The following is a 25,923-nucleotide window of genomic DNA, read 5'->3' on the forward strand; positions in this document are numbered from 1 at the left end:
GTCAGCTGCGAATGCTGGGAATATTCAGCTAGAATCAGATAAATAAAGTCAAGTCCCGTTAATCCGACATTGTTGGTTGCTTATGATTATGTCGGATTAACGAGTATGTCGGATAAACAAAATTAAGTAGTATCAACGTTAGTGATCGAAAATCTGACAACTACACGATAGATAACGATTCAAACATGTACTAAAACAGGAAAAAGGAAATGTTCATTTTGTTATGTTACATTGTTAGCGGAATATGTTTTCTAATCATGCAACCTCACAATACTACACATTACTACTGTTATGGACTTGTATGACTGTTTCAAAATAATTTTTAAAGCATAGTCTGGAATGGAAGTCGCCAATTTGAAACTAGTGCGGCAATGCTTAAGAAAGCTGCTTCCTTAGTGGCTAATGTCGACCTCCTGTTAGTAATTTCATTGGTAGCGAGAGCTTGTATCCGATTTAATGAGATTAAGGTAATCTAGGCATGTGATTAATCCTGTTTTGTTTATTTTAAGCAGTAATTGTTTATTGTTAAGCAAGTATATTATTAACGAGACTGATTAATAAGTAATTCCAGCAATTCGTTGAAAAATAGGTGTGTCGGAATCAGAGTGCAAGACTGTCGGATTAACGGGTCTAAATAGCATTGATTTAATCGACTTCGTTTCCTATACCAAGCTCAAACATCAGTAAACAGTAAATAAGAAAGCGTACAACTTTATGGATAACAACTTTTGGTTTATTGCATATAGCGACGTTTCGATGTAGTGAGTGTTCGTAGTGTAGTGAGTGTTTTGGGTTTAAAGCCGCTTTTAACAGTATTCCAGTTAAATGTAGGAGGAGTCGGAAAGCCCGAAGAGTTTCATTCTCAGCTCCCTGTGAGGCGCTATAAGGTTACCATCTCATCCTACCTGGGTACCCACTCAGTGCTGGGTGAACAGAGGCACATTTCGAACAAAGTCACTTGCCTAAGGTGACACCACATGTGCTGCAGGCAGCAGTGTGGGGCAGGACCCAAGCTCTAGAAACTCTCAGGAGTCAAGCTGCTTAACGTGGTCACCCATCCAACTACTCTCCGAGAACCGACGTTGCTTAACTTCACCTGATGTGAGACGTGTGCGCTGTGCATAGGGCCACATGCGACCACACGGATAGACAATAGAAGGTGGTGTGGGTCATCTCAAAACGTTTATTTCCATTGTACATTGGGATATATCATTTTTATATCAATTGCAACTTCGTCATCTTCTATAATTTTATTTTTATAACTACAAAATATCTGATTTCCTTTACAAAGAAACGAACCAATTGCCCAAACTGTACATGATAATATTGTTGTTCTAACTAACCTGAAGGCTCTCCTTCGTATATTGTTGGGATACATGCAGGTTTGCTGTCACGCTTCACTTGATCCTTCACGCTAGCCAGGAACTTGTCCACTAGTACTTTTTGATTGGTTCGGAAGGTGGTTGTGGATGTGTCTGTATGTGGTGATGAGGCGATGCTAGGTGTTGATGTAGGCCGGACAAGTAGAAACACAACATTTCCAATGTATATTTGCATCTCATCTCGTCTTCTCTTAACTCGGAACTTCTGGTCCTAGAATGCAAGACACGCCTTTAGTCAGCGCCAAATCTGTAGGTCTACAGGATGCTCTTTACACTGTTACAGAGAGTTCATATGACCGGAGATTAACTTACAATACCAATAAAAGCCACAACGTTATATTGATTAGATTGAATTCCCAACATAATCCCTTCAAATTTCAGCTGGGTAGTGTTCCTATTGCAACATCCGATAGTGTAACATATAGGGTAGTCATTCTAAACATTGCACTACATGTACAAATATGATGGCGCGATGTTGCCAAAACGCAAAACTCAAAACGCACAGTAAGCTCAGTCAAGTCGCTTGGATGTTGCATGTTTTAAAATATGGCACCGAATAGTTCTCTCTACTATTGTTTATGCGTGTGAGCTGTTAAGCGGCATACGCGGTAAAGATACTATTTAGATAGAGAATACTCAACGGCACTTTGCAAGAGTCATTCAAGCTGTAGACCAATAATAATCAACTGATTCAACCCTAGCGAATCTAGGAATGTGAACACCAACAGGACATATATATAGACAAATGCAGGCTACTACTCCTCGGACGACTGTGTACAAACTCATGCTACGAAACATATTATATGTGCATACTAAGCCTCAGTCAATGTTCATACTATCAAAACTAGCACTTGCATATGTAACACAATGATATTAACTGCTTGTAAATATAACCTTAAAAATGTCTTTTTCAACTTTATCAGTACTGGAATATTTCCTTGGAAAATTGAATGGAGAAAAATCGTTTGTGATGCAATATCCTTATATGAGGAAGATCGGTAGAAACGCTGACTTTCACTGACCGAGGATGTGGTCAGATACAGGTCAGTACACTCAAAACTTAAACTTCATGTATTATGGAAACTAGCACTAACTTATCCTCGTCTTAGATATTGGATCCAATACTCCCTTCAAATAGCTTCCCGACACATTACATCAAGAGAATGTTGTAAATGTGGCTGACATGTACTTCTACATTGTGAATATTTTATAAATCATAAATGATCGAAATGAATTCTTCTCAACCCTCATTGACAAACTAGATATTGAAAGTTATATTCCGATGTTACCTTATCAATTATACGAAATCAGGCTGAGTTAGGTTCACGTGCACCTTGGTGTCAGTCCCTAAGCTGGACGTGAACTGAGATGCCAGGCCAGGCCATTTAATGTGTTTCCAAAAAGGGGAAAAGTGAGTTTGTGCAACCCTTTAGGGGTTGCTTATATAGTAATTTTGAAATTTTGAGATTTGGAAAGAATGCCAAGAGTGGGTGGGGGACGAACTAAAGGAGCTGTGTGTGTTGGGTGGTTGTTAGATAAGGTAGTTTTGGTTGTAATATTTTATTTGGGGTTTAAATGCGACTAATTAGTCCTGTTTTTATTAGGTATATGCCTAAGGCTTTGAATTTTTCTAATTTAGTTTGTGGATTTAGGATTGATTCTAGTGTAAGTCCGGTTTTAAGATTTAGGGTGGTCTGTAGTGTTATTCGGTGTGTTTGGTAGTGTGTGCAGTGAATGAGTACGTGTTCTTGTGTTTCTTGTTGTTTGCAATGTGGGCAGTTTCCTGTTGTGTGTAGATTAGCTATTTTACGGTGATTATTTAGTTTCGTGTGGCCTTTTTGTAGTTTAGTAATTATTCTGTCGATTTTTTTTGGAAGGGTGTAGTATTTTTGGTTTATTTAGGTGTTTTTTTTAGTACTTTCCTGATTTGGCTATTTGAGTTTTGGTATATATTTTGCCATTTTTTGTTGATTTTTTGTTTAGTGACACTTTTGATTTCTGATTTTGAGCTGGGTAAGTTTAAGCTTATTTCTGGGAGTTTAAGGGATAGTTTTGCTGCTCTATCTGCCTTTTCATTTCCAAAGATTCCTACGTGGGCGGGGATCCAAATGAACTCTATTTGTTTACCTGCCTTAGTTAAGTTGTTTGAGCTATTGAGTATTTGAGTTATTAGTTTGGGTCGGTTTTTAGTGTTTTTATTTTTGAGGGCTTGTAGTCCACTGAGGGAGTCGGTTAGAATGAGGATTTTTTGGTGTTTTTTAGATTGCTGATTGTGTAGTGCTGAGGCCATGCCCATTAGTTCGGCCGTGAATATGGATTGGTTGTTTGGGAGTCGGTAAGAAAGTGTGTTTTTGGTTGGTGTTGCGATGTGGACTCCGAAACCTGTGTGTTTTGAGATCGGATCTGAGGATCCGTCTGTGTATATGTGACACCAATTTGGCCAATTTTCATGTATGTATGCCAGTGTGGCGGTTTTAGCGATGTTAGGGTCGGTCTGTTTATTTAGTGTATCGGCTAGTGTTGTGTCTATTTTTGGTATTTTAAGTTTTGGAGTGAAGATATTGGATGATTTATTGTTTTGTTTAAGATTATTTATTTTGTTTTCATTTAGGTAATTGGTTATTCTTTGGGAAATTGGAGTAAGTAGTGGATGTTTCCGGGCTAGGGCTTGGTTTCTAGGGCTAATATTGTTTTTTATTAACTTTCCGATTAGAGGGTTTGATTGGGACGCGGCCCAGAAGTTTAGGGTAAGTTGTTCCCTACGTAGTTTAAGTGGCATTTCTCCTGTTAAGGCCTGGGGTGAAGTGGAGGAGGTGCCATGTTGAGTTCGTGTGATTAGTTTTAGGGCCTGATACTGGATCGAGTCTAGTTTTTTAATGAGAGAGTTGTTTAAGGTGTCGTAAATGGCACTGCCATAGTCTAGTTTGGATCTAATTAGTGATATATAGAGTGAGAGGAGGGTGTTTTTAGAGGCCCCCCAGTTGGAGCCGGTTAGGCATCTTAACGTGTTTAGGTCTTTGCTGCATCTGGTTACTAGGTTTTTAATGTGAGCATCCCAGGTGAGATGTTCATCGAAGATTAATCCTAAGAATTTGGTTTGTTTTTGGAATTTGATTGGTTTGTTGTTTAGTTGGAGGTTTAGGGAGGCGGGTTGCATATTTTTGTGTTTAAATACTCTTCCTGTGTTTTTTTCTGAGTTTAGGGAGAAGCCCCATTTGTCAGCCCATTTTTGTATTTTATTTAGAGATTTTTGTAGTAAGTTTTGGGCCATTTTAATGCTTTTAGTGCGGATCCAGAGGGCTCCATCATCCGCGAATTTTGATGTGTTTACTTTGGGGGATAGTCCCTCGAATAGATCGTTAATCATAATTTTGAAGAGTGTTGGGCTTAGGATGCTGCCCTGGGGAGTGCCATTTTCTAGGGGACATTGGTCCGATAGCGTTTGGTCTATGCCCACGGTGATTTTGCGGTTTGTTAGGAAACTTTGGATGTAGTTAATTATTTGACCTTTAAGACCTATTTTTTTTAGTTTTTGTATTAGCCCGTTATGCCAAACCATGTCGAATGCTTTGGAGAAGTCTAGAAAGATGCCTGTAGTATATTGTTTGTTAAGTTGGCCTGTTTTAATGTCCTGCTCTAGTCGGGCGAGGTTATCTAAGGTTGAGCGTCCAGGAGTGAAACCGCTTTGGTCTGGATTTATTATGTTGTTTTGTTCTAAATAGTGTTGTAACCTGTTTTTGGCCATTGCTTCCATTACTTTGCATAAGTTAGAAGTTAGGGAGATTGGTCTGTATGAATTAGCCTGGTCAGCTGGTTTATTGGGTTTGGGGATTGGTATGACCAGGGCTTGTTTCCAAGGTGATGGGACCTGTCCGTTTAGATATATGAGGTTATAGAGTTTCAGAAGAGTTTGGAGTAGTTTGGGTGGTAGTTGTTTAATTATCTGGTATGAAGTAAGGTCTAAGCCTGGGGCTGTGCCCTTTTTCCTATTTTGTAGGACGTGGAGTAGTTCTTCCATTGTGAAATGGAGATTAATTTCTAGGTTATTATCTTTTGGCTCTTTGGTAAATTTGGTTTCTGATTTTAGTTGTTCCTGGAATTTTTGGTTGAAGTTGCTATTGCTACTGACGGCCGAGAAGTGATTTGCTAGGTTATTAGCTTTTTCAGTGGGGTTTGTTGAATTGTTTATGTTGGGAGTTTTTTTATGACGTTTAATGCCCCTAATGGCGTGGATTTTGCGCCAAACTGTTCTGGCGTCTGTATGATGGTTAATTTCTTCGCAAAAAAATTTCCAGTCTCTAGTTTTAGCTGTTTTAACTAAGCTTTGTACTTTGTGATTTAGTTCATGTGCTATCTTTAGGTGTTTGAAGTCACGTTTGGCTTTATTGAATGCGGATTTGCGTTTACGTCTAGTTTGTTCTATCTCCTCGTTCCACCAAGGAACCGAGGGTTTGCCTATGTTGGTTGTTTTGAAGGGAATTGAGTTTTTAGCTGCGTTTATTATATAGTCAGTGAGGTTTTTACAGTAGATTTCGGGGTCGTTACTCTCTAGGTCAGCTAGGTTAGCCTGGTTGCAAATTTCCTGAAATTTGTCCCAGTCGGCTTTGTTGTAGTGGAATTTAGGTTCCTGGTTTTGGGTTGGTGTTTGGATGTTTACGTCTCCTATAGTTATATTTATGGGGAAGTGGTCACTACCTAGTGGTACCCCGTGTACTTCCCATTGAATACTTTGGGCTAAATCTGGGGTGCATATGGTTAAGTCGATAGCCGACATTTTGTGGTGTATTTTATCGTATCTAGTAGGTTGGTTGTTATTTAGAAGTATTAGGTCATTTTGTTCTATCCATTCTGAGATGAGTTTTCCGTGTTTATCTTTTTTATCTTCTATATTAAAACGCTTTAGTACTAGCATTTGGTGAGTTTTGCTTATGTAGGCTAGGAGTAGTGTGAGGTTATTAAGAGTTTTAGTGCTAGTTAATTGAGGATTTTTGCGCCTGAAGTTTTTGTTTGTTTTAGGGGCTGAGAAAGTGATTTCATTTATTTCCTCGGTGGAAGAATACTCGTCTTCGTCGTTTAGGTTGGTTTTTATTGTTTGAGTTTCCATTGGGGAGGCTTGTGGAGGTGTTTGTGGTGTTGGGGGTTGAGTTTGTGCTTGCGTGTTGGGTGTAGCTGTGGTTTCCTCAGTGTTTGAGTTTTATTTTTGTGCTTGCTTGTGGGGAAGTGTTGTTGCCTTGTGGGCTGTATAGTGTCTGGCTATGGGTCGTTGTGTGTCTGTGGTTTTGCTGTTTGCTTTGCATGCGGGTGTTGATGTTATGGGGGAGTTGGTAGGTAGCTGTGTGAGGTGATGTGTGGATGTGGATGTGATGCGGTTTCTATGTGGTTGCCCCAGAGGGAATCAGTGAGTTTGTGTGTGGTGTTTGAGAGTGGTGTGGGGAGGAGAGGTTTGGATGTAGGTGGTGCATATTTTCTTGTTTGGATTTTGGACGAATCTATGTTTATGTGTTTGTTGGCCTGTTGTGTTAGGGCATGTCTGTGCGGACACTGGTTTGAGAGTGATGTATGTTTTATGCATTTGCAATGGATGCACCAGGGAGCGCATGTGCATTTTTTACATTTAGTTTTTTTGAATGTACATTGGGTGGCCGTGTGGTTATATCTTAGGCAGTTAGAACATTGTTTGACCTGTTTGATGTATGGTTTAACTTCTAGTTTAGTGTGGGCACCGAAAGAGATGTGTTTAGGGGCTTCAGGAAATTTAGCAGTTTTTTTAAGTTTACAATAACGATTGAGGTAGGGACCGTTTTGCCGTTTCTGTTTGATGTTATCCTGCGGGTGCTGGTTATTTGGGGTTGAGGGTATTGATTTGTGTTTGCTTCTTGGGTGTAGAGGTTGTGGCAAACCGAAGATAAACCGTATATATGCATGACATGTTGTGATAAGCAGCAGATTAACATTGAGAACAACAAGTAATAGATAACAGGTAGTATACAGTTAATTGGATGAAGCCAAATGTACAGTAAAAATAACAAATAGCACACAGCTGATGTACAGCTGGATTAAAGGATTAAACAGCTGTGACAAACTGATTGGATCCTTATTAAAACAGTCTATTGCTTGATTAGATCAACATTGGCAGACGAGATGTAATACTACATAATCTTACATCTCATCTGCCAATGAGTATTTTTTTTATATAAAAAACATTTGCTAAATTTTAGTATTATCGAAAACATGTAACCGTATGGACAAAACTTTGACTGATACATTTTCCCTTCCTCCATACTACATGATAATTTATAGCCAAACTATTGCTGTTTATCCCATTTTATTTGGCCAGACAGTACGTTCAGATAGCTTTAATAGGGCTCTGATAATAACGGCTATTTGTTTTTAATCTCCTTCAATGCATGTGAATATAGACAGGGCGCTAAAATCAATGACATTCCCTGGTATTTCTGTGACATCTCGTTCCTGGTTAGATTGACACATCCTAATGATGTTTGTGTGTACTCCTTTATGAAAACTTCACTAAAAAGTTTACAATAAGAATAATATTTTGCACCTATGAAACCTGAATAATTAGCAGTAATGAAGCCAACCACGCCAGTCTTACTTGCTACAATCATATTTGCAGTTTAAGAAACACTGTTGAAATGTAGTGACTTGTTTCATATCTGTAAATGCGTCCTCAATTTGTAGGCGGCAAATTCTTAGGTCAATATGTCAATCGTTATTTTTTACATTCAAAACCTTGTGACTGCATAGCCTGATTATTGAAACTGTATATTGAGATACAGCGCGTAAGTTAGTTTTTTAGATATCTAGTGGCATTGGGCTAACTGAAGTTTAATGTCACACTGAATTATTCATGCACTTTTACAAACAAAATATGATACCGGAAGCAATTGCATCAAAACGTTTTACTAACGTATCGAGAGTACTTGTGGTGTTAATTCGTGTTTTATCTCAGTCCACAACTTGTAAACCTTGCTTATTGAAACTGTATATTGAGATCAATCCTGTCGGTTTGGGAAAACTAAAGCTATGAAAGCAACATTTTCTTGTTGCGCTAGGATTGAATCACTCTAGAGTGACCTGATCCTAGAACTGACATACCCTATTTACATGTACATATATACATAAATATATAGACATGTGCATATCTACAGTAAGTAATTTACAGTTAAACAAACGATAGACAATATTTTGAATAGCGGTATCTAGCGGTAAAATATTTCTTTGATACTATACTAGTTGTTTTACTGTCCTCAGTTGACACGTCTTAGCTATATAGAAGTATATGGCGGCAATGTTATAGATGCGAAGATTCACATGAATTGTCCGATCCTTGGGGTTGAGATTCTTTAACATTCAATTTGCTCAGTATACAAGAAGAAAAAGTAATTATTCAATTTCTATTCCCTGAAAAATCTTATCGAATTTGCAGGTGTCCATCCGTTGACTCACTTAAATAGGGTTACATTGACTTTAATATTTCCTTAAAATAAACAACAACAAAAACAAAACTGGAATGAATACACATGAAATAATTCATTTGCATTTGGGTCATAATATTAGCAAACCTTTCCTTAGTGAAACCGAAGTCACACTACATCCGGGTACATTTTCGACAACGAAAAGAAACTATTCAGCAATGAAACATTCATATGAATATTCAACCAAAAACTAAATGAAACTTCCCCGAAACACACCATGGTGTAACGACTTCATTTTGTCGTTCATTGCCTCCAAGTAAGGTGATCAACATACGGTCTGGCTACAAAGAACACATATTACACTGACGTTACCAACAATGTCGGCTGAATTCAGATCAACTTCTCATCATGAACTCGGTCATCATGAAATCACCCGTACCCCTGACGGACAAGAGATCCTGGATGAAAACAGTCCTGCTGAGCACGTATCCATTGACGAAACGAAATCTACTACCGATAGTAATGCTCGCACTGACCTCAGTAATCCAGGTTCTGTTGAATATCACTACATTGACGACGTCAACCCAGCCTCTGCCTATCAACAGCTGACAGAAGAACGCCAGTCGAAAGCTGATGGTGACTATGAATGCATTGCTGTCACCAACCCTGCGTATGATTACATTGAAGCAATGAACGAGCCACGTACGGTAAGAGTTGAAATCGCATGTTTTTATGGCATAGGTTACAAAGTTTATTTAAAGATTCACTGAATTTGTTTCGGTTCATGTGGGAGATCAACGTCAGATTTGTTTAGATTTGTGGGTTTCATTGACTATTCGATGGCAGGATATTTCATTTGAAACACTTGAATTGCCTTTGCATGTGTTTGTGACGGGTGCCGGTTTGTGTGCCAGTGATATCATCTGAATCGTTCCATCATGACCTCTGCAGGGATTTCTTCTGTTTCATTCACCCTCTCATTGCATGTACTTAATTAATCACAGGTCGTTTCTCAGTTATATATATATAGTACTACATACATGTTAATACCAAATTTCTTGTGTTCATGTTCATGATTTCTTCTTTGTATGTAACATAGCACTTCATTTATATTGCATACATAGTACTAAAATACGAACAACTTCAATTCAATTTGTATGCGGAAACAACTATGTCATGAAAAGGGGTCATAAGAGATATTTAATTCATAAGCCCACATTTGCTAGCCAATCTAAACATAACTTATATTACAATATTAAAGAAGTTATTATCCATAAATTGTGTCTACTTTGTCATCCGTCAACTTCTAGGTAATGCCTATCAAACAATTCAATCTAAACATAACCCATAACACAAATATAAGAAGAAATCCAGTTTGCTTCAGGAACGGAACCAAAATAGAGAAACAGAAGGAAACCAGTGTGTCGCAATGTCATCACTGACATAGTACAAATATTAATATGCTATTTCTTGGTTATTTCAGCCTGCATCAAGGAACAGTGCTGTAGATAAGTGTAAGAAGACCATGCCTTTTCTTGGTCCAATATTTGCCAGTGTGACAGTGAACATCATAGCTGGGTTCTTCTTTTCCTTCCCGTTTCTTGTCCCTGTCATCTCAAGAAGAGCATTCAGTGAAGAGACGGACCCGGACGTTAAAATCCCAAACATATATTGGGCGTGTTCTGGACTGGCAGGTATATTAAGATGAATGAGTGGTTATGGCTGGTGCCGCTTTATGCAATTGTTCAGCAATGCAATAGCACGGCGGGGGACATCCATCAGAAATGGGATACACACATTGTTCCCGTGTAGGGGAATCGAACCCGGGACATTGGATTGACGAGTGAGCGCTTTATTCACTGTCCCAATTACGAATTAGTCCCTTTAAGCTAAATGAATCATGGTAACCAACCTCACATCTGTCTGTAATTTTCAATGTCAATAGACAGGGATTATATACTAGCCACATAAAGAAACTGTGCACGGAGAAAATATAGATATAAGGGCCCACCGTCCATATATGAAATATAGGTTTGAACACAGCAATTATTGGAGACATTCAAACGCTCATGCACGTGCCATGCGATATGACGTCATTGATGGGGGCCTATGGACGTGCAATGTGTTACTGCACGTGCATCCTGTGCAGCTGTACACAGCATGTGCAACTCAAAATTCGCTGTCACTTTGGAAAGTATGATCTGTGGTCATTCAAAAATTCAAAACTTCTCAGGCGCAGACACAAGCATATCACAAGCAAATCATGCCAAGATTGACAGCTGCACAGCGTCATGAAGCCATTGGAATAATCCGAGCGGGAATGAGGCAACAACAGGTGGCAACACATTTCCAATGCCATCGTAACACGATATCGGCATTGGTGAGGCGTTATCAGAACACAAATGACGTTGCCGACCACCCACGTTCAGGACGTCCCCGAGTAACGACGCCAAGACAGCACAGATGGATTCGAGTTACACATCTCCGACACAGGTTCCAAACGGCAGTAACGACGTCCCAGACAATTCCTGGACTGCGCCGTATCCATCCCAACACTGTCAGGAATCGTTTACGTCAGTACGGGATTCGACCACGACGCCCTGCCATACGTCCCATCCTGACACACCGTCATCGAGTCAACCGTCGAAGATGGTGTCGAAATCATGTTCGCCAACCTCGAGTATGGTGGAGAAATGTTGTCTTTACAGATGAATCGAGGTTCAACGTTTCCCACAGTGACGGGCGCCAACGTGTCTACCGGCGTTTGGGAGAACGTTATGTACGCAACTGTATTGTGGAGAGGAATCGTTTTGGAGGTGGCTCTGTGGTGATTTGGGGTGGGATAACAGCACGGCACCGAACCCCTTTGGTGGTTGTTCACCGGTGTTGGCTACAGAGATCAGATTCTGAGGCCTGTGGTCATTCTTTTCCTGCAACGTCATGGCCCGGGATTGACATTTCAACAGGACAACGCTCGTCCTCACACGGCTAGGGTCGCAATGGATTTCCTTCACCATAACAATGTCATGTTACTGCCATGGCCTGCAAATTCTCCAGATCTCTCCCCAATAGAGCATGTGTGGGATGAAATGGAGCGCCGTCTGCGTCGTCTTCCACATCCTCCAGATAACGTCCGTGACTTGGCACAGGATTTGAGGAGGATATGGCAGGCCATTCCCCAGGCCTTCCATGTCCATTTGGTGGACTCCATGCGTCACCGATGCACTGCTGTGATTCACGCACCGGATGGTCATACCCGTTATTGACTTTGTGACTTTGTCGTTTGACCCCCTACTCCATTTTGATCTTCTGACGTCATCTTAAGAGATGTTGTCCAGGTCCCGTTGACATTTTCTTATGGTCCGATCATTCAGCTGCTAAAGCGTCTGCATCATTTTGTTCTTGCTTCAATCCAGAGTATATTTTCTCCGTGCCCAGTTTCTTTATATGGCTAGTCCAATTGCCAAATGTTTACATATATATAGTGAAACTTTATATTGCATATATGTGGTGTATTTCAGCTGCCTCCTGTGCGCCGCTTATGATCAAATGCGGCTTTCGGAAGGTCGCTCTTGGCGGAAGTGTTCTACTCATCTTTTCAAGTATCTTGTCGCCGTTGTCAACCACAGGCGATATCCTGACTATCATATTAGACGTCATGGGAGGTTAGTCCAAATCTTTAAATGTTTTTCAAATGGAACCATGTAGAGCTTGTTTAACTTTCCAGATACAAACCTCACACAGTCAAGACAAAGGCTAGGAATAAATGCAACTTAACACAAAAGCGGTCTCTTCTTGAACATTTTGTTTTAGGCCTAACTTGAGAATGTTATATGAACCGTACGTGTCATATGTGGATTACACAGTGATTCCTTGTGTTCACGGGGCGGTCGGGCAGCCTAGTGGTTAAAGCGTTCGCTCGTCACGCCGAAGACCCGGGTTCGATTCCCGACATGGGTACAATGTGTGAAGCCCATTTCTGGTGTCCCCCGCCGTGATATTGCTGGAATATCACTCACTCACTCACTCACTCACTCACTCACTCACTCACTCACTCTTTTATCTTCTGTTACAGTAAGTTGTCTGTGACGACAAACATTCTGAACCTATGGACGGCTTTGAAAAGTTTAAGATATATAATTAAGTGATGTACTCCAAAAGGGGTCCAAACGCGATTGAAAAATTGTCTTAAACTATTTGACTTACGAGCGTATGTTTTATGAAATTTGTGTTAGGTTTTGCTGTTGGTCTTCTTCGGACGACTGGTGTCGTGGCTTCCGTGGACCATCTCTACACTCGCCCAGTTCTCGCTCTTATCACCAGCTACGCCAGCTTCCTCATTGGTGCTGTCAGCAGCAGCATCGTCTTGATTACTTGTAATTATCTAGACAGTAGACAGGATTGGTCTGACGCCATGTCTGTGTTTGTGATAACTGCTGTGATTGGACTTCTCGCTGGCAGCTTTCTGAAGAAGAACTTAAAGACCCAGCAGAATGTGCCCAAGCTCTTCACATACCCACCGTTTTATTTTCTCCTATTGATAAGACTTGTGGCGTCTTTGGGTATGTTTAGTCAAATTTACAATGAATTTCTAAACTTTAATCAGGGTGCTGGGTGAACCTGTGCGTTTCAAATCGTCCCTTATCTGCCACAACCCACTCGTCGCTGGTTCGAAAAGCAGAATCCTCTCACCTTAAACCTTGAATGAATGTCTGATCTTGACATTGACCATGGTATTTGTAATGAATTTGACAAATAACAGGGGTTGATAAAAGCAAATTTTATTTGTCCTTATTGAATAGAAAAGTGTTCATATTACTTTAAAATCTTTATTTGCAAGAAACTTATCGGTCCCTAATCTTGAGAAGACTTTACAGAAACGGGTCTAGCACATTTAGCTACTGCATATTACGGCCTAGTCACGTAATTCACAGTAGTGTGTTATAAGCATATAGGAAAGTTGTTCAGTGTAGGCTAAAAACACTGATGGATCTTTTTCTGTCTTACAGGGTTGTCATTCGCTCAGCCACCATTCATAATCATACATTCTGCAAGGGTTTACCTGCCTCTCTTCACCTTCTTCGGTCAGTTTATCATGCTGATTGTTCTGCTGATCATCCAAAAGTTCATGAAGGAATGTCCGAAAGAGTCAGCTCTGTTATCGATGGGGATACCGATCTTACCTATCGGCCTTGTCACCATGGTCCACCAGTTGGCTTTTGGCAGTTTCGGGTTTGTTGCGGTCTTTTTTGTCATGCTTGGAGCTGTCAATGGTGGGTAAACCAGTGAGTGTACTCTATGCACGCACTAAGTTTTCATTAGTTTTAGGGGGCAGGGGTGGCACAGTTGTGTATGTCACCGTAATATGCCGTGCAGAATAGCGTCCAGAAAACTGTGATCATAGGTACGAATTCCAGATTCGCCTTCACTGTGTGTCTAGGTTTGTTAGCACCATCCAGAGCTTATGAGTTTCACCAAAGAGGTAAATATCTAACACCTGCATCACATCGGTGATGAGTGAGTAAATGAGTGACTGAGTGAGTTTGGTTGAACGCCGCTTTTAACAGTATTCCGGCTATATCCCACGGTTAGTGTGGGAGGAAAGCCCGAAGTGATGCAGGTCTCAGGCGTTTACCACTTCGGTGAAACCTACGAGCACGGGTATGGTGCTGACAAACCTAGAAACATAATTGGGGCGAACCGGGATTCGAACCCACATTCAAAGGGACGCAAGTCTGTACAGCGAATCACGGCGCCTTAGACGACTGGGCCACTCGTGCCCCCTCCTTTTACATGAAGCTGACACACTGTGAAATACTGTTCCCAACAGCATTAAACCCATTTCGCTCACCAAGCTGATATCCTGAGACCTGCATAACTTCTGTTATCCCCCACATCACGCAGACTCGCCGTGATACATAAAACTGTTTAAAGCGATGTAAACTGTAAATCACTCACTCACACTTTAGTTCTATTTTGCGATGTCTCGTTTATACTGTCATGTGTTCGTCTAAAAGTAATCACATAAGTAAATGAAGACTTACATCTTGAGATTTGTATTAATATTCCAGTGCTGTCTAAAGTGATGATACAGCTAGCATTGGTCCACGCCACTGGTAGAAGCAACTTGAAACTGGCCCTCCCAGTGCTGGGCTGCTTTGAGGAGATGGGGGGTCTTATCGGCAACTCCATCATGGGTAGGTAGTGTTTCGTGTTTCTTCAGCGTCAGTTACGTAAACTTGTAAAACACGAACCAACATAAAGCCAACACATACTATCAACATCAACACACAATACTGTCTGTATTATAAGTACAATGTAGTGTATTGATTAACCTTCATGTGGATACTGTTTATAATACACACTTCTGAAAAGAAATGAGTTTAAGTTTCAATCATAGATGAACTGCCACAGAGAAAATCATATCTACAGTATCACTGCTTGATTTTGAAAAATGGTATATTTCCTGTGTCCATGTAGTCCATCATAAATACCATGACCCCTGCCACTGACAATGAAGGGCAGTAAGTAGAAAGTCATTTACTGGTCGACAACGAACACATGATAATGATAATTAGCAATCCTTTTTTGTTAACATGAATACTAATCCTTCCTTCGACCTTTTACACAGTACTGGTACAGCATAACTCAACTGTGGATAGTGTGATTTCAGGCTTATTTAGAGATGTTACGTATTCATTATCTTAGTTTAAGATGTACGTATGATATTCAAAACTCTTTCAGAGATATCATCCTTTCTATTCAGCGTGTTGCAGGAGAGCTTCTGTAGGTGGTCCAGTAGAATAATACTGTAGACTTAACTTTACAGCTAACGGTACTTTCTCTTTCGAAGGACTCTTATTCATGGTTTGTATGCTATTTGTCTGGGAGACTTGTAAGTGTCACATCAGTCTTCCAGAGTTATTTAAGTGCATCCATTACGGAGCCGGCTCGGCACGTTATATTTCTGAAATATAGGCCATCGCTACGGCTCAATATGTATTTTAAAATCTATCTCTTTCTTTTACTATCCAAATCTTGATGTATGTTTGACGTACAATGAAAATGGTAAAAGTTGCTGGGATTATTTTATTAAAAGCAGAATAATATATTTTAATAATAATGTTAACACGTCACGTCTGGATAATACAAGCTACACATAGGTGATCCGCGAAATATATAAACTAACTCAACCCACAACGATATGAAAAACCCCAAACGCTCACCTAACGAAATCTGTAAGGTTCACTTACAGGAACAAATTATACATCTTTCATTTTTGTTAGATGGATCAAACATGACCACTTTTAGTTAAGGATTCTGGTTGTGTTTGTCATTTCAGCAAAATTCATACAAGAAACATCTTTAGCGAATGGAGGCTTATATTTTGCTGGAGTGTCCCTGTACCTTACGGGAGTTGGTGCCATCGCTGCATGGGGGCTGATGAAACGATGGCCCAATCTGAGTGATGAGGCTGTCGAGAACACCGGCGAGGAGTGAGATCATCCTGGTGTGGAGGAGACAGATGACCGTGTGGAAGACCTTGGCGCGAGGAATGCGGCAGAGGATCCTGGCAATTGATGCACCTGTAAAAGAATAACCTGGTGTTGCACGATTTGTTTTCCGATAGAAACACTGATTTGCTCGTGAACTGCACAATTATTATAACTATATCACGGATCAAAAGGAAAACAACACTGGTGACAGTGTCGAAAATAGCAACGCCAGTATTATTTTCCCATATACTTATAAGACTACAGTGAAAACGAGAAACTATGATATTGACCTTTCAATGTATTTTGTTGTTTTCCGGCTGCGTTGATGGTTGTGGCTATAATAAACAAACATATCTGCCAAAACTTGTTTGAAATGGTTTGTAACTGTAAGCCCTATGAGTATCTAGAGCGTTTTTGTGTACATATGCTCAACGTCACTGGCATTTTGTACTGTAAATACCACTTTGAATGTTTGAATATTATTACCAATTTTCTGGCTTGAAACTATTGTCGTCTTACTTTTTCAGAAGCTCTTTTGATACATTGTATCGGGAACGTAGTCATGCTATTTTGTGCTTGAGTTCATGTCAGAAAGGAAAATATTCAGTGTTATAATTTTTGTCTGATGCTGAGCCACCTTAGATATTTTGCCACCAGCTACTTTTAATGGTATGTTTTCTGTACTGGATATATCGCCTTGAATTAAAATGTTTTTCTTTCATATATGTAGATACTTATTTTCAGTTGACAAAGCACTTGATATGATTGTGTTTGTTTGTTGTTTAACGCCGCACTCAGCAATATTCCATTTATATGACGGCGGTCTGTAAATAAGAACCTTGGTACGTATGGAATTTCAATCAGATCTAGTTTCAAATTTTATTCGTCAATATTGTCGAATTCAGTTATTGGCCAATCAGAAACTTAGTTTTCTGTATTGCGAACATAATCTTCCTGCAAGATGTAAGGCCACTTATTATGTGGCCAGACACGAAGGACCGCCTCCGTGGTCTAATGGTAGAGCGTCCGCCCGGAGAGCGGAAGGTCCGGGGTTCGATCCCGTGCCCCGTCATACCAAAAGACGTTAAAAGATGGTACTTGTTGTTACCCTATCTGGCGCTCGACATTAAGGGGCAAAAACAAGGACTGGTCGGCTCTGAGTGACTATACTGTGTCTGAGTGGGGTATTCATGTTAAACTGTGGCATGGTATCTCAGTGAGCTAGCACTACAAATCGGCATCAGTCCGGACTAGTACAAGCAACCACACACACACCCACACACACCCACACACACACACACGTGCATGCACGTCGCTATATAAGTGCAATAATCTTGGACGCGACGTTAAACCCCATTTCACCTCACCTCACCCAGACACGAAGGGAAAAATGCTGCTCAGCTGTACAGGTTTGAAATGTTTGAATTGCTCCTTTGACCTAGGAAATGTGTCATTTGTCCTATATACATATTTAATCCCAAGTTCAGTTCAAACTCTGTTTTAGCATCCGGTACAATTTCCGCAACCTGAGGTAAACTAAAAACCTCCGGCTCATCTCGAAACACACCATGTTAACGTCCGTAAAGCCAGCTATTTAAAGACTTGCTACAATGTCGGGTGAATTCAGACCAACTTCTCATCATGAATCCGGTGAGGAAATCTTCCCTATTCATGACGAACAAGAGACTCTACACTCAAACAAACCTACGGAGCACGAATCAATTCACGAAACCATGTCCACTACTGATAGTTACGCTAGCATTGACCACAGAAGTCCTGGTTTTGTTGAATATCACCACATTGACGACGTCAACCCAGCCTCTGCCTATCAACAGGTGACAGAAGAACGCCAGTCGGAAGCTGATAATGACTATGAATGCATTGCTGAAACCTACCCTGCGTATGATTACCTTGAAGCAATAAACGACTCACGCACGGTAAGAGTTGAAATATATGTTTTTAACGCATAGATGTCAAAATTTACTTTAGGATTGACTGTATATTTTCAGATTTTTTGAGTATTCGATACCCTGAATTGTCAATTAGAACCGACGAAAATACACTCTTCAAAAAAAGAAAACGCATAGTTAAAAAATAAGGATATGTATTAAGCAGATGTAAAAGTATCTACACAGAATATGCGTGAACACAATCAAATGAAATTAGACACAGTGATCAACCAAAGCTTGTCGTCATTGTCAGCATTAATTCAGTTCAGTCATTGCACATGTGTAGCCACAAGGGGACGTCATGGTCAGTACCTGGTCACACCACCTCTTGCAGCCGTCACTGCTCGATACCTCCTTTTCACAGATTGCACAAGTCGTCGGATTTTTTCGTGGGGAATTCTTCGCCATGCCTCCTGTAGGTGTTGGCGAGTTGTGCCAGTGTGTTGGGGCGCTGGTGACGTTGACGGACGCGTCGATCAAGTTCGTCCTACAAATGTTCAATCGGGTTGAGATCAGGCGATTTGGACGGCCATGGAAGGACATTGATGTTCTCATTAACAAGGAAATCAACTGTTGCACGAACTTTGTGGGGCCGAGCGTTGTCATGTTGGAACAGCTCCCTCTGGCGGTCTAAAGTTGGGAGGAAGTGAGGACGCAGAATTTGGTATATGTATCGGATTGCTGTAAGATTGTCCTGGACAACCACTAACTGTGATCTACCCGTGTAGGATATGGCTCCCCACACCATGATACTCCCTCCACCAAATCGCTCCACCTGTCGAACGCATTTCGGCGCAAAACGTTCATGTCGACGTCGGTATACACGTTGTCGTCCATCCTGTCGTCCAAGAAGAAAACGTGACTCATCGATGAACCAAACGCGTCGAGAGTTCCTGAGATCCCATGCCTGTACTCTGTTGCAGTTGCACCACCGGACACGTCGTTGACGGTGTAGACGTCGCAAGAATGGTCCAACTTTTGGTCGTCTCGCTCGAATTCCCACTTCCCTCAGACGATTTCTGATGGTTTGGTCGGAAATTCTTCGCATACCACGCACTTGTCCTGCAGTGTCCGTTGGTGTAGCAAACCTATTCCGAAGGTGATGCAACCGGATGTACCGATCCTGAGCAGGGGTGGTCGCTCTTGGTCTTCCACTTCTGGGATGATCTTGAGTCGAATTAGTGCGGTTATATCGATCCCATAGTCGAGATATGGTGTTTTGGTGAACGTTGAAGTGTCTTGCAACGTCAGACTGGGACTCCCCTGCTTCCAAACGTCCAATGGCGATATTTCGGTCAGCTGCAGTTAATCTTGGCATTTTTCGATCTCCGTTCACGTCAGAAAATTCGTAATGAACTGATGAATTTTGTACGGTCTTTTATAGTCAGTGTCTCTACTCTTGTTTCCAGCAATTTGCACGTGCATTGTGCTGAAAACTTTTTTCTGAAAGCAATTTCCGTGCATCCTTTGCATTTTAGCTGATAAACGTTTACAAATACCATTTTGAGATGCGTTTGCGCGCAATGCACAACAAACATGACATGATTAACGGGAATCAAACATAAGAATTGTCTTTATGACGATTGCTGGGGAAAAAATCTAAATGGAATTCTCAAAACACCTATGCGTTTCTTTTTTTGAAGAGTGTATAACACTTGACTTGCCTTTACATGTGTTTGTAACGGCTGCCATCGGTGAGGCAGGGTACGCTCACCGTTTTGCTAAACTCCTTTTGAAATCACTATTTTATAAACACATGCTTATGATATATTCGGAATCGTACAGTGGACTCTTTCTTATGGAGATTTCTTATGATTATGGAAAAGGTTTTGTCGCTATTATTTCATATCTTCGTGTGTTTCCTTTGGTGACATGCCCGTTTTATGCAGGTACTTGATCTCAGGTCGTCTCTCAGTTTCCCCCATGTTCGCAGTACTAGTTTCTCTCACATCTGTCAAATTCTCAAAAACATATGCAGTTATCAATCCATAACTTCTTATGAAGCAATTTGATGAGGCCACGAACTTTTCGATTTACTCACGTATATGCACATATATATGTAGTTTTGGGCAGTATGTGTCTTTATCAAACGGTGAATCGTAACCAGTATAATATAATAATTAGCACTACATGCATTAGTACAAATGGCAATTGTGTCAGCAAAAGATTCTACTTTTCGGGGTTTCGTTATTCCTGCTTTGTATGAAACATAGATTTCATGAAGATTACATGTACAGCACACAAATACGAGAAACTTTAATTCTATTTGTATATATACGGAAGCAACGACGTAATAAACATTGCTTGCAATATGGGAACGACCATTTGTGATCATGTGTGAAGGAGAGCTATCCTAAGAGATATTTCATACTTTCACACATGCGTTAACCAATCTAAACATCAAAACACCATATAAGGTGAAATTGTTATCGCCTTTAGTAACCGCCTTTAGTAACAGAGTGATAGGATCGAATCAGATAAAAGGGAATGAGATGAGACAAATGTGTAACAAAGTCGTTTGGACAGCTCTGGCATTGTACAGATGACAACATTTTTTCTTCGTTATTTCAGCTTACATCGAGGAATAGCGCAGTAGCTAAGTGCAAGAAGTCCATTGTTTTTCTCGCTCCCATATTTGCCAGCGTGACAGTCAACATCATAGCTGGGTTCTTCTTCCGAACGTTCTTCCTGACTGTTGCTCATATCACCTCAAACAGAGCAGGCAGTGAAGATGGAGGAATGCTACTAAACCTATTTTGTTTGTTCTCTGCACTTGCAGGTACACAGTACATTTTGTTTAAGATAACTGTGTGATCAAGATTTATGTCACTTTGTGCAATTGTTCAACAATAGCACGGCGGCGGACATTTGAAATGGGCTGAACACATTGTACAGGTTTGGGGAATTGAACCAATGACTTGAAATTTACGAGTTGCCGCTTTAACCACTGTCAACATAACTGGATTGGTCCATCTACACTGAATAAGTCATGGTAAACATCGCCATATCTCTATCTGTTGTCGACTTATATTTACGCCAGACTTATATTTGAGTAACTTACCAATGCCCAACATGCGCCAAGACAGAACTACATATTGTCATATTTTGCATTTTGTCATAAATAAAGAAAATTTATATTGCACATATGTGGTTATTTCAGCTGCTTCCTGTGCGCCGCTTTTGATCAGGTACGGCTTCCGAAAGGTCGCCCTGGGCGGAAGTGTACTACACATCTTTTCCTGTATCTCGTCGTCATTGACAACCACAGGCCATGTCATGACTATCTCATTCAGCATCATGGGAGGTCTGTCAAAGTCTTTGTATGGTTTCCAAATGAAACCTTGTTGAGTTTGTTTTATTGTTCAGAAACAGACCTCATATAACCAAGACATAGGAAACTTATAAATGCAACTAAACATACAAGCGACCTGTCCTTGAACGTTTTGCTGTACGCCTAATTGGTGAATGTTATATGATTTATTATGTGGATTCCACGGTTATTTGTAATAAACAACACGTTTTAACAGAAATGATCCGTGTGTTCACGTGAAACTCAATATGACAAAAGGGCATTTTGTCAATCGATTAGTATTTGCTAAAGACATGGCACATTTTAGTACACAATTTAGTACACATTTTAGTACCCATTTGATTAGTGTATTAAAGGAAAGATACACCCATTTCTAAATGCTTATACAGAATGGTCATTTTCATTGGCATAAGGGGGCACGGGTGGCCCAGTCGTCTAAGGCGCCGCAATTCGATGTGCAGAGTTGCGCCCCTTGGACACGCCAGGAACCTATGATTGTGGGTTCGAATCCCGGTTCGCCCAGATTATGTTTCTAGGTTTCTCAGCACCATACCCGTGCTCGTGGGTTTTACCGAAGTGGTAAACGTCTGAGACCTGCATTACTTCGGGCTTTCCTCCCACATTAAGCTGACACGCCGTGATATAACTGGAATACTGTTAAGAGCGGCGTTAAACCAAACTCACTCACACACTCAATGGCATAAGGGGGGCCTACCTACTCACTGAAATGCAGTTAACTGTCTCAATCAGTTAGTGTAATGTGTGGAATGGAAACACTTGAAACTTTAACGATTTTTTAAAAGTTTAAGATCGGCTAGAATATTTTACATGACCGACTGCACGAGGTAGTCGTGACGTTATTGCTAAATTGTCTTAGAATATATTACCTTGATAAACGCCCTTCTCAATCCATTTCAGGTTTCACTGTGGGTCTTCTTCGGACTATTGGTGTCGTGGCTACCGTCGACCATCTAAACTCTCGACCCGCTCTCGCTCTTATCATCAGCTACACCAGCTTCATCATTGGGAACGTCATTAGGATCATTTTCAGCAGCTTTGACTTGATACAATATCAATACAATAGACGGGGTGGGTCTGATACATCCAGGCTGTTTGAGATAATTGCTGTGACAGGTCTTGTCGCTGGAAGGTTTCTACAGAAGAACTCACAGACCCAGCAAAATATGCCCCAGCTCTTCAAACACCCACCGTTTTATTTCCTTATCTCGATAAGAGTTGTCGCGTCTATGGGTACGTTTTCAAATGAATTTATAACTTTGAACCAGGGTCCTCGCGTGACCCAATGATCTGAGTTACATCCCTTATCTGCCACTACCCAGTTGCCATTGGTCTGAAATGCAAAGTCCTCTTGCATTAAATGGATGTTTGACCATGCATTGTCATCTTCACACTGACCTTGTCATTTGTAATAAATTTAACAAATAACAGGGGTTGATAAAAGCAAATATTAGGTTATTTATTGAATAGAATTTTTTTTTTTCCTATAATTAAAACCTGTTGAAACTTTTAAAACCTTTGGTCGGTTGCTTATCTTTAGACAACTTTATACGAACGGGTCAGACACATTTAGTTACTTCGTCGTATTGGCCTGGTAATGTAATTCATAGTTGTAAGACATAAGCATATAGTAATGTTGTCCAGTGTCGGATAATGACCCTCATGGATTCTGCCTTACAGGTTTGTCAATCCTTCTACCTTCGATCAAAATCATCCGTTCTGAAGAATCGTCCATTTTATCTGCCGTCCTCTTCGTCAGTCAGTTTATCGTGCTGATTGTTCTGCTGATCCTCCGAAATTTCCAGAAGGAAAGTCTGAAAGAGTCGGCTCTGTTATTGATGGGGATATCAGTCCTAGCTGTCGGCCTTGTCACCATGTTCCACCAGGCGACTTTTGGTAGTTTCTGGGTTGGCTTTTCCTTCGTGATTGGAGCAGTCATTGGTGGGTAAACTGATGAGTGTACGTCTTATACTCTGTGCACTCACTATGTATTCTATAATTTTAGTTTTAAGGGGCAGAGGTGCCACAGTCGTGTGAGACACCGTAATTCGTTGTGCATTGTAGCCTCCCTTAGCTGCACCAGAAACCTGTGATCGTGGGTTCGAATCCCAGATTTATGTTTCTAGGTTAGTCAGTACCATCCATTTTTCGTGGGTTTCACAAAAGAGGTGAACGTCTAACGCCTACATAACTTCGGGCTCTCCTCCCATATCATTCTGACACAGTATGCTATAACTCATATTCGGCGTTTAAAACCAACTCACTCATCCTTGTTTTGTTAGCACCATAACCTTTGTCGCAGGTTTCACCAAACTGATAAACGCCTAAGTCCTGCATTACTTCTGGCTTCCTCCCACATCAAGCTGACGCGCCGGGATAAATTTAACTGAGCGTCTGTTCGTAACCCACACACTCTCTCACACTTATATTATAGTTTTGTGACAGCACTTTCCTACCATGTTTTGTGTCTAAATGCAATCACTGTGGTGGAGGTAAATGAAGACTTGCAGACATATGAATTGTATTCATGTTCCAGTTTTCTCCCAAGTAATGATACCACTAGTGATGGTCCATACCACGGGTAGAACCAACTTGAAACTGACCCTACCAGTGCTGTGCTGCTTTGATCAGATGGGAGGACTTATCGGCAGCTCCATTATGGGTAGGTAGTGTTCTGTGTTTCTGCAATTGGATCCATGTACATCTGTAAGGTAGGATACAGTGTAATAGTGACAGGGGCTACATGAAGCCAACACTGATACACTATCACAAATTACTACTGTTTGTGTTTGTTATTTCAGAAAAAATCGTGACAGAAACATCCTCTGTAAATGGAACCTTGTATTTTGCTGGTTTGTCTCTGACCACTGCTGGAATTGGTGCCATCATTGCATGGGTGCTGATAATGCATTGGCGGCCTCTAAGTCATGAGGCTGTCTCCCGTCATTTTGTGCTGGGCGCCGATAACACCGGCGACGAGGAGGCACAGGACCCCGATGAGGAGGAGGCAGAGGACAATGTCGGGAACTTTGTCGAAGAGGCGGCAGATGACGCTGGTGGTGAGAAGGCAGGGGACCCTGGTGATGAGGAGACAAAGGACCCTGGTGATGAGGAGACAAAGGACCCTGATGATGAGGAGGCAGCGGACCCTGGTGATGAGGAGGCAGGGAACCCTGGTTATGAGGAGGCAGGGAACCCTGGTGATGAGGAGACAAAGGACCCTGGTGATGAGGAGGCAGCGGACCCTGGTGATGAGGCAGGGAACCCTGGTGATGAGGAGGCAGGGAACCCTGGTGATGAGGAGACAAAGGATCCTGGTGATGAGGAGACAAAGGATCCTGGTGATGAGGAGACAAAGGACGCTGGTGATTGATGCATCCCTATAAGAGTAAACTAGTGTTACGATAGAAATGTTGATTCGCTCATGTATAACATAATCAATATAACTATATCATGGATAAAATGAAAACAACACTGGTAACATTGTCGAACATAGTAACGCGAGTAGTAGTGTTCCTACAGTTAACTACAATGAAAAGGATCATGATTTTGGTCTTGTAATGCTAGTAACATTTTGGGCTGCCTCGATGGTTATGGCTATAACAAAAACAAACATATCTGCCGAAACGTTTCTGAAATGGTTAAAGACAATATGTATGTGGTGCTTTTGTGTTGCATTCATAATGAATATTCAAGACGTTTCAATGTCATGAAATACTGTACATGTAATCAAAAGCCGTCAGTATTAGTTATGCCATGAGGTGTTTGAGGTCGTGTCAGTAAATACGAATATACTTAATTTTATATTTATTGTCTGTACCAAGGGCGTGTCGCTCTGTCTTCTGTTACCAGATCTCGGTTATGTCACTGATTTTGTTATGATAAAACATTGATCACATGAATGACCAAATATCATGTTGTTATTTCCAATAACATAACATATAAACCACTTTATATGAAGCTCAGTTACTTTTCCCCTGCTCATTCAAAAACAGAAGATAATGTACATGCGTCATTCTGTACGGTCTGTACAAAAGGACTGTCTACAAAGAATATATACTACTCAGACATTACCAACAATATCGGCTTAATTCAGACCAACTTTTCATCATGAATCCGGTGATGAAATCATCCACACTCCGGACAGAAAAGAGAACCTGCAGGAAAAGAAGCCTACTCAGCACGTATTCATTGACGAAACACCAAATCTTCTGCTGGTAGTTATACGAGAAATGACCTCAACAATTCTGGTTCTGTTCATTATCACAGGCGATTGAAGAGAGCAAATCGTAAGCTGATGATGACCGTGGCTGCATTGCTGAGACCAAACCT

General features: G+C 40.9%; 4 protein-coding genes across 4 annotated transcripts; all 4 read left to right on the top strand.

Moving 5' to 3' along the window:
* The first annotated feature begins 9,139 nt into the window (after positions 1-9,139).
* LOC125372262 lies at positions 9,140-10,526 on the top strand. Its single transcript, XM_048381563.1, has 2 exons — positions 9,140-9,525; positions 10,302-10,526. Exons 1-2 carry the CDS (start codon positions 9,196-9,198, stop codon positions 10,524-10,526), a joined length of 555 nt encoding a protein of 184 aa, XP_048237520.1. The 5' UTR covers positions 9,140-9,195.
* A 1,922-nt stretch (positions 10,527-12,448) lies between these two features.
* Positions 12,449-13,453, top strand: LOC125372320. Its single transcript, XM_048381781.1, has 2 exons — positions 12,449-12,483; positions 13,054-13,453. Exons 1-2 carry the CDS (start codon positions 12,477-12,479, stop codon positions 13,434-13,436), a joined length of 390 nt encoding a protein of 129 aa, XP_048237738.1. The 5' UTR covers positions 12,449-12,476; the 3' UTR covers positions 13,437-13,453.
* A 213-nt stretch (positions 13,454-13,666) lies between these two features.
* Positions 13,667-16,966, top strand: LOC125372459. The gene is made up of 3 exons (XM_048382531.1): positions 13,667-14,091; positions 14,890-15,015; positions 16,161-16,966. The coding sequence occupies exons 1-3, from the start codon at positions 13,914-13,916 to the stop codon at positions 16,316-16,318; spliced, it is 462 nt and encodes a 153-aa protein (XP_048238488.1). The 5' UTR covers positions 13,667-13,913; the 3' UTR covers positions 16,319-16,966.
* A 907-nt stretch (positions 16,967-17,873) lies between these two features.
* On the top strand, positions 17,874-25,450 carry LOC124134664. Its single transcript, XM_046499606.2, has 7 exons — positions 17,874-18,251; positions 20,835-21,042; positions 21,424-21,567; positions 22,492-22,824; positions 23,272-23,532; positions 24,128-24,253; positions 24,393-25,450. Exons 1-7 carry the CDS (start codon positions 17,925-17,927, stop codon positions 24,962-24,964), a joined length of 1,971 nt encoding a protein of 656 aa, XP_046355562.2. The 5' UTR covers positions 17,874-17,924; the 3' UTR covers positions 24,965-25,450.
* Positions 25,451-25,923: the final 473 nt, after the last annotated feature.

The sequence above is a fragment of the Haliotis rufescens genome, unplaced genomic scaffold (genome assembly GCF_023055435.1).
Source record: "Haliotis rufescens isolate VD_foot unplaced genomic scaffold, xgHalRufe1.0.p SCAF_4, whole genome shotgun sequence".
Classification (NCBI taxonomy): Eukaryota; Metazoa; Mollusca; class Gastropoda; order Lepetellida; family Haliotidae; genus Haliotis; species Haliotis rufescens.

What these genes read in the sequence shown, in the direction of transcription:
- LOC125372262 (XM_048381563.1), top strand. Translation starts at nt 9,196, where the DNA reads ATGTCGGCTGAATTCAGATCAACTTCTCATCATGAACTCGGTCATCAT. An exon ending in CAATGAACGAGCCACGTACG is followed by an intron (nt 9,526 to 10,301) that starts GTAAGAGTTGAA and finishes TGGTTATTTCAG; the next exon opens with CCTGCATCAAGGAACAGTGC.
- LOC125372459 (XM_048382531.1), top strand. Translation starts at nt 13,914, where the DNA reads ATGCTGATTGTTCTGCTGATCATCCAAAAGTTCATGAAGGAATGTCCG. An exon ending in CATGCTTGGAGCTGTCAATG is followed by an intron (nt 14,092 to 14,889) that starts GTGGGTAAACCA and finishes TTAATATTCCAG; the next exon opens with TGCTGTCTAAAGTGATGATA. An exon ending in TATCGGCAACTCCATCATGG is followed by an intron (nt 15,016 to 16,160) that starts GTAGGTAGTGTT and finishes TTGTCATTTCAG; the next exon opens with CAAAATTCATACAAGAAACA.
- LOC124134664 (XM_046499606.2), top strand. Translation starts at nt 17,925, where the DNA reads ATGTCGGGTGAATTCAGACCAACTTCTCATCATGAATCCGGTGAGGAA. An exon ending in CTCATTCAGCATCATGGGAG is followed by an intron (nt 21,568 to 22,491) that starts GTCTGTCAAAGT and finishes AATCCATTTCAG; the next exon opens with GTTTCACTGTGGGTCTTCTT. An exon ending in TATCGGCAGCTCCATTATGG is followed by an intron (nt 24,254 to 24,392) that starts GTAGGTAGTGTT and finishes TTGTTATTTCAG; the next exon opens with AAAAAATCGTGACAGAAACA.